A 7,177-nucleotide genomic window follows, 5' to 3' on the forward strand; every position below is an offset into this window, starting at 1 on the left:
TTGCTCTTTCCACTAAGTCAAATGGATGTAGCACAGTCAGGGAACAGTTTGCTTACAGCTGGACTGCAACTAGTGTGCTTGTGGTAGATTTGTCTAGTATTTTAGATATTACCAACAACATTTAAAAATGTTATTGCCCCCTATGTGTGCAACCAGAACGTTCTTTAATAAAATAAAGTTTGAACTTTTAAAACATTTTTACAATTCATATAAAAAAACCTGAATTTATTAGATGACCATATTCCTTTAGAACAATTCACTTCAACTCATACAAATAATAAAAATTAAATAATCAGCAAAACTCCTCTGTACAAATAAAATATATTTTGTCCATATATAGTGAATTTCAAATATGCCCCTTTCCCTGTGAAAACTATAGGTAGATGTACATTTTCAAAATGAAGATTGATCTTAAAAAGGAAAACTGTAATTTAGAGACCACCACACTCATTGAGAGTTCATTAAAATGTTTCAATATCAAAAACAAATTAGGAAAAAATCACTTTTTGTATAAATAAAACAAACCATTTGAGAAAATGAGAAATAGTTCAAAATACAAGTACAGAGAACTTCACCCATTTTCTTCCAAAAAGTGGATTTGGGAAAAAAGGCTACCCTAAGGCAAACGTCTCTAACTGGAATTTTGGCAATTTGTAGCAGTAATTTTGAGAAACAAGTTATTTTCTTTAAAGCAGTTTGAAATGTGCATATTGAAAACAGACTTGTGATATCTCGGAGACCTGTCATGTTACCCAAAGGATGATTATTCATCCTGGCTGCTCTGCCCATCTGATCCCCCAAAACCCATCCCCATCTTTGGTCTAGTGCCCTCTCTCACATCCTCTTCAAAATAGTCCTTGCCCCTTCAACTAGCCTCTCCTCAGCAGGTGAATAGCCTCCTTCTCACTGCCCAGCTGCTATTGCCCATTGGCTACTTCTTCAGCAAGAGCTGCTATGATCTCCATGCCAAAGTCCTCTCTAAGTCTCCACAGCCACCCATCTGCTGTCGTGACAGGTGGATTACAGGGTAGGGCCAGGCAGTAGGAGATGATTACTAACATGAAGAGTGCAGACAGGCAGACAGGGTGACTCTGAACAGGGGGAGGCAGATGATAGTTATTCCACCTTGGCCCTCAAAGTGGCTACACCCCCTTCTGCCTCTTCTTTCAATACCCCTTAAACGGCTCGCATAAAATCAGGAATTCAGCCATTCCCCAGAAGATATTGTGTATCAAAATTGTTCATCTCTCACAAGCCAACTGTAATCAGGATATCTGCTTTCCTAAAGGCCATCTCATCTGCCTTTCTAGATCTGTACTTCTGGCTACTTCCCAGTATGAAAAAGGTTCCAGTTGCTCAAGTCTTTATATTAGTATCTTGAATTGTTCTTTGAGCAGTCTGCCTTCAGTATATCATAGTACTGCTGTTTCTCAGAACAGAAGATGTGATGCATCAGACTGCAAGGGAACTTTGTGTTGAAATTGGTTCTGATGAGTCATTTTGTTTTGGTGAAGAAAAAGTGGCAGTTCCACTTTGTGCCATTTCAATGCCTTCTTTTGCCAGTGCTGTCCTTTTGAAATGATTGGCAGATTCCGTTATAGAAGCATCTGGTCTTCCATTTTCAGGGGGACTCAGTACCTGATCAGAGATGGCCAAACTGTTTGCATTCATAGAACACGCTAGAAGAGTGCTGTTTCTTATGGATTCCTCATGGAGATTTTGCAGAGATGGGATCTGCTTCATGGAGCCAAGACTTCCCCAGTGAGATTCCTCTAATGATTGGTTGCAGTTAGACTGTAAGTCTGCTCGGAAGCAAAGTGAAAATGAATCGTGAAAGTGCTCTGTAGGCTAGCTTTCAAAAGTGAGATTCAGTCCCTGAACATCAGTCCCCTGAACATCAAAAAGTGATTTACTTTTTACTGACTTTTTACGTTTTACTTTAAAGGCAGAAGAAAACAGACAGTCACAAGTGAATATTTTCGTTCTGTTTTAGTTGAAGTGTTTGAAGAAAAATATAACAGCATTTCAATGTAAGGTAGTCCAATGCAGTGATACTCAGACTGCAGCTTGTGAGTCGCAAGTGGCTCTTTAATGCAGCTCTTTGCAACACATGATATTAAAACACCACGTGACTTAGTTATTAACCAATCAGGATGCTTTACTATGTTATTAACCAATTAAGTTATCAATTTGCACTAAGTTAACAACATATTTGCTGTAAGTGTGTGTGTGTGTGTGTGTGTGTGTGTGTGTGTGTGTGTATATATATATATATATATATATACTCTCTAAGTATTTCCCGTCATACTGTTTAAATATGAATAGTACTCTAGTAAATGAAACAATGAATTCATACTACTGTGGCCCTTTTGGGTAATGCTGGTCACTAATTTGGCTTCTGAACCACTTTGGTCTGAGTATCACTGGTCTAATCATATGCAGGAAGCCAGCAAACAGAGCTAGAAACAGGGGAGTTTGAGTGGGAATTTGTAGGAGGAATTGGGGGTGGGAGGAAAGAGGAGAACATGTGTGTGTTTCTCTCTCTGTCGCTGAGCATAGGTGGGAAGGCTATGACAGGCTACAGAGGCAGAAGGACTAGTGAGCCAAGGAATGGAAGAGAATGTGGATGACTAGATGTGGAAGCTGAGGGATGTACATTATCCTGGAGCGGGTACCTGAAAGGTGCTTTGTTTGGTGTAAAATGCTGCCTGATAGATCAAATGGAAGAGAAGATTGGAGGCTTGGAGATCCAGGCAGAAACTATGGTTGAGTTTTGAAGGGAACTTGAGCAGATGATGGAAGGAAGGCAAGTGGAGGTTGAACGGGAAACCTCAAAACTTGCAGATACAAGCTGGACGGGGGAACTTTGAGGGTGGATTGCTGGATGAGGAAAGTGGCCAGTAGAAGCATGTGATAAAAGTATCAGGCAGAGGAAAAAAGACAGGATAGTGAAGGAGAAATAATGCTCAGGGATAGATTTACTGAGTTGGAAAATTAAGAAGGGGCGTAGCAGGCAGTAACAGAAGGTGGGAGGGCAAGGAAGAAGAAAAAGGCGGCTAGTCCTAAAAGAAGAGGGGAAGAGTCAATGGAGACAGCCAGAGTTCAGAGCCCCAGAAGGACAGAGGATGAGTTGCAGAAGATTGCATGTGAGAACAAAAGACAAGAGGGCTTGCAGCCAGAAAGAACAGAAAGAGGAAGGCCAGAGAGCTGCACTAGGAAGAGGCAGGTCTACATGACTGGGGACTCCCTACCAAGAAGAACAGACAGGCCTGTCACCAGAGCTGATCTGAATAACAGAAGGGTGTGCTGGCTACTGGGAGTTAATATATGGGATGTGGACAGGAGGCTGAAGAGGATCCGAATTGGAGCAGGAAAGAATCCACTGATTATCTTTACAAGGAGACAAATGACACAGCCAGATTCTCACTGGAACGTATCAGTGGAGACTATGCCAAGCTGGGGAAGACATTTAAAGAAATGGAGGCTCAGGTGATCTTCAGTGGAATTCTACCTGTCCCTAGAGGAGGAGAATCAAGGAGAGACAGACAAGATTATGATGATTAACAGATGGCTCAAGGAAGTGGGGCTATAAGAAGGGCTTTGGGATGTTCAACCACTGGGAGCCATTCCTGGACAGAGGACAGTTCATGGGATAGACTCCACCTGAGTAGGGAGGGAAATAGACTGCTGAGATGGAGGTTGGCACAACTGATTAAAAGAGCTTTAAATTGGTAGACTGCTAGGAGATGCTCATGTAATCTCCATGCCTGATGGAGATTGAGTGGGAGGAAAATTATAGAGAGGGCCCAACAATGGAGAACGGAACCAAAGAGGGTCAGAGAATGGACATCAAGAGGAAAAGATTGTTACTGTCAGTGGTATTGGCACTGTCGGGCAGGCGATACTGGCAGTAGAATGACTGTACCTAATTGGGTGAGGAATCTGGGTGAAGCCAAGTACAAACAACGAAGATATCTGTACACCAATACAAGGATCCTGGGTAACAAAATGGAGGAACTATAACTTCCAGTGCAGTAAAACCAGATATTATAGGAATAACAGAAACATGGTGGAATAGTAGTCATGACTGGAGTACAGTTATGGATGGGAATGTGCTGTTCAGAAAAGGCAGAAATAAAGGTAATGGTGGAGCAGCAGCATTGTACATTAATGACAAGGTAGACTGTAAAGAAATTAAAAGTGATGGAATGGATAAAGTGGTATCTGTTTGGGTCAAAAATCACTTCGGGAAAGAAAGCTAACACAGGCTCCACTGTGATAGTGTTTGGAGTATGCTACAGACTCCCAGGATCCAATCTGGGATATGAATAGTGACCTTTGATATCTTTAATGAAATAAATATCACAGGGAATTGTGTGATTATGGATGACTAACTTCCCAGATATAGATTGAAGGATGAGTACTACTAATAATGGTAAGGCCCAGATATTCCTGGATTTGATAGCTTACAGATTTCTTCACCAAAACAACATTTTAGATTTAATATAATAAATTGGAAGGTCCTCATAGAAGAACTGGTTGTACAAGACAATCTTGGTTCAAGAGATCATGAGTAATTCAGTTTAAACTAAATGAAAAGAAACAAAAATAGGTCAGCAATTAGGGTCCTTGATTTCAAAAGGTCAAACTTTAAAAAATTAAGCGAAGTAATAAGGGAAATGGACAGGACCTGAATGTGGAGGAGGCTTGGAATTACTTTAAGTCAAAGTTGCAGAAGCTATTTGAAGTCTGCATCCCAAGCAAAGGGAAAAAAATTCATAGGAAAGGTTGCAGACCAAACAGGATGAACAAGCATCTCCAACAGGTGATTAAGAGGAATCAGAAAGCCTGCAAGGAATGGAAGATGGGATGGATTAATAAGGAAAGCTCTCTCTTGAAGGTCATAAAGTGTAGGGTTAAAGTGAGAACTGCCAAAAGCCAAGCAGAGTTAGACCTTGCAACTGAAATTAAAACCAATAGTAAAAGGTTCTTTAGTCATATAAATAAAAAGAAAACAGGGAAAGAAGTGGGACCACTAAGCACTGAGGACAGGATGGAGATTAAAGATTATCTAGGCATGACCCTATACCTAAATGAATACTTTGCCTCAGTTTTTAATAAGGGTAATGAAGAGCTATGGGATAGTGGCTAATGGAAATGAGGATGTGGAAAGAGAAATTACTATCACATCCAAGGTTGAAGTCATTCTCAAACAGCTTAATGGGAGCAATCGGGGATGGAGAAGAAGTAAAAAGGCACAATCTTCATCCAAGAATATTAAAGGAACTGGCTCATGAAGTTGCAAGCCCAATAGCAAGGATTTTTAATGAATTTGTAAACTCGGGGGTTGTACCCAATGGCTGGAGAATTGCTAATATAGTACCTATTTTTAAGAAAGGGGAAAAAAAGTGATCCAGGAAACTACAAGCCTGTTAGTTTAACCTCAATTGTATGCAAGATCTTAGAACAAATTTTGAAAGAGAAAGTAGCTAAGAACATAGAGGTAAATGGTAATTGGGATAAAATACAAAAAGGTTTTACAGAAGGTGGATTGTGTCAGACCAACCTGATCTCTTTCTTTGAGAAGATAACTAATTTTTTAAACAAAGGAAATGCAGTAGATCTAATCTACCTGGATTTCAGGAAGGCATTTGATACAGTTCCACATGGGAAATTATTATTTAAATTGGAGAAGAGGATGAATATGGGAATTGAAAGGTGGATAAGGAACTGGTTAAAGGGGACACAACAACAGGTCAGACTGAAAGGTGAAGTGTCAGGCTGGAGGGAGGTTACTGTTGGAGTCCCTCAGGGATTGGTTTTGGGACCAATCTTATTTAACAGTTTTATTACTGACCTTGGCACAAAAAGTGAGAGAGTGCAAATAAAATTTGCAGATAACACAAAGTTGGGAGGTATTGCCAACAAGGAGGAGGACTGGAATATGTAAAAAGATCTGGACAACCTTGAAAACTGGAGTAATAGAAATGGGATGAAATTAAATAGTTCAAAGTGCAAGGTAATGCATTTAGGAACTAACAACAAGAATTTTAAATTGGGGACTTATCAGTTGGAAGTGACAGAGGAGGGCAAAAGACCTGGGTGTATTGGGCAATCACAGGATGACTATGTGCCACCAGTGTGATGCGGCCATGAAAAAGGCTAATGCAATCGTAGGATGCATCAGATGAGGTATTTCTAGTAAAGACAGAGAAGTGTTAGTACCATTATTTTGATGAGATTTGAGGCACTTGTGAGATCTCATCTGGAATACTGTGTGTAATTCTGGTCTCCCATGTTTAAGAAAGATGAATTCAAACAAACAGGTGCAGAGAAGGGTTACAAGGATAGCAGAGGAATGGAAAACCTATCTTACAAGAGAAGACTCAAGGAGCTTGGCTTGTTTACCTTACCGAAATGAAGGATGAGAGGAGAGATGACTGCTCTCTGTAAATACATCAGAGGGAACAATAGCAGGGAGTTATTTAAGTTAAGGGTCCATGTCGGCAGAAGAGAAAATGCAGATAAACTGGCCATCAACAAGTTTAGACTCGAAATTAGATGAAAATTTCCAACCATCAAGAGGAATGAATTCAGGAACAGCCTTCCAAGGGGAGAAGTGGGGGCAAAACAAACCCTAATTGGTTTCAAAACTGAGCATAATAAGTTTATAGAAGGGATGGTATGAGGAGGTTGCAGACAATGGTATGTGGCCCATCTGCAACTGCTAGCAGCAAATATCTCCATTGGCTGGAGATGGGGCCCTTGATGGAGAGAGCTCTGAGTTAATACTGTACAGTGAATTCTTTCCCAAGTGTCTGGCTGGTGGATCCGGCTGACATGCTCAGGGTCTAACTGATTACCATATTTGGGGTTGAGAAACAATTTTCCCTCAAGTCAGATTGACAGAGACTCTGGGGGGTTTTCACCTTTCTCTGCAGAATGGGGCCTGGGTCACTTGCAGGTTTGAACTAGAGTAAATGGTGGATCCTCTGAAACTTGAAGTCTTTAAATCATGACTTGAGGACTTCAGTAACTCAGCCAGAGGTTATGGGTCTATTACAGGAGTGGGTGGGTGAGGTTTTGTGCCCTGCAATGTGAAAGAGGTCAGACTAGATGATCATGATGTTCCCTTCTGGCCTTAAAGTCTATGAGTCTAATGTAATGTTTATTTCTC

The 7,177-nt window shown here is 40.7% G+C and overlaps 1 protein-coding gene across 2 annotated transcripts in view; it reads right to left on the reverse strand.

Annotated features, from left to right (window-relative positions):
* Positions 1-210: 210 nt before the first annotated feature.
* Positions 211-7,177, reverse strand: part of LOC117872699 (probable palmitoyltransferase ZDHHC11) — a 75,592-nt gene continuing 68,625 nt past the window's right edge. For both annotated transcript variants that reach the window (XM_034761426.1, XM_034761427.1), the window contains exon 11: positions 211-1,802. In XM_034761426.1, coding sequence (XP_034617317.1) covers positions 1,453-1,802 — 350 coding nt within the window. In that variant the 3' untranslated portion in view covers positions 211-1,452. The remainder of the gene's footprint in view (positions 1,803-7,177) is intronic.

Source organism: Trachemys scripta, chromosome 2 (genome assembly GCF_013100865.1).
Source record: "Trachemys scripta elegans isolate TJP31775 chromosome 2, CAS_Tse_1.0, whole genome shotgun sequence".
Taxonomy (NCBI): Eukaryota; Metazoa; Chordata; order Testudines; family Emydidae; genus Trachemys; species Trachemys scripta.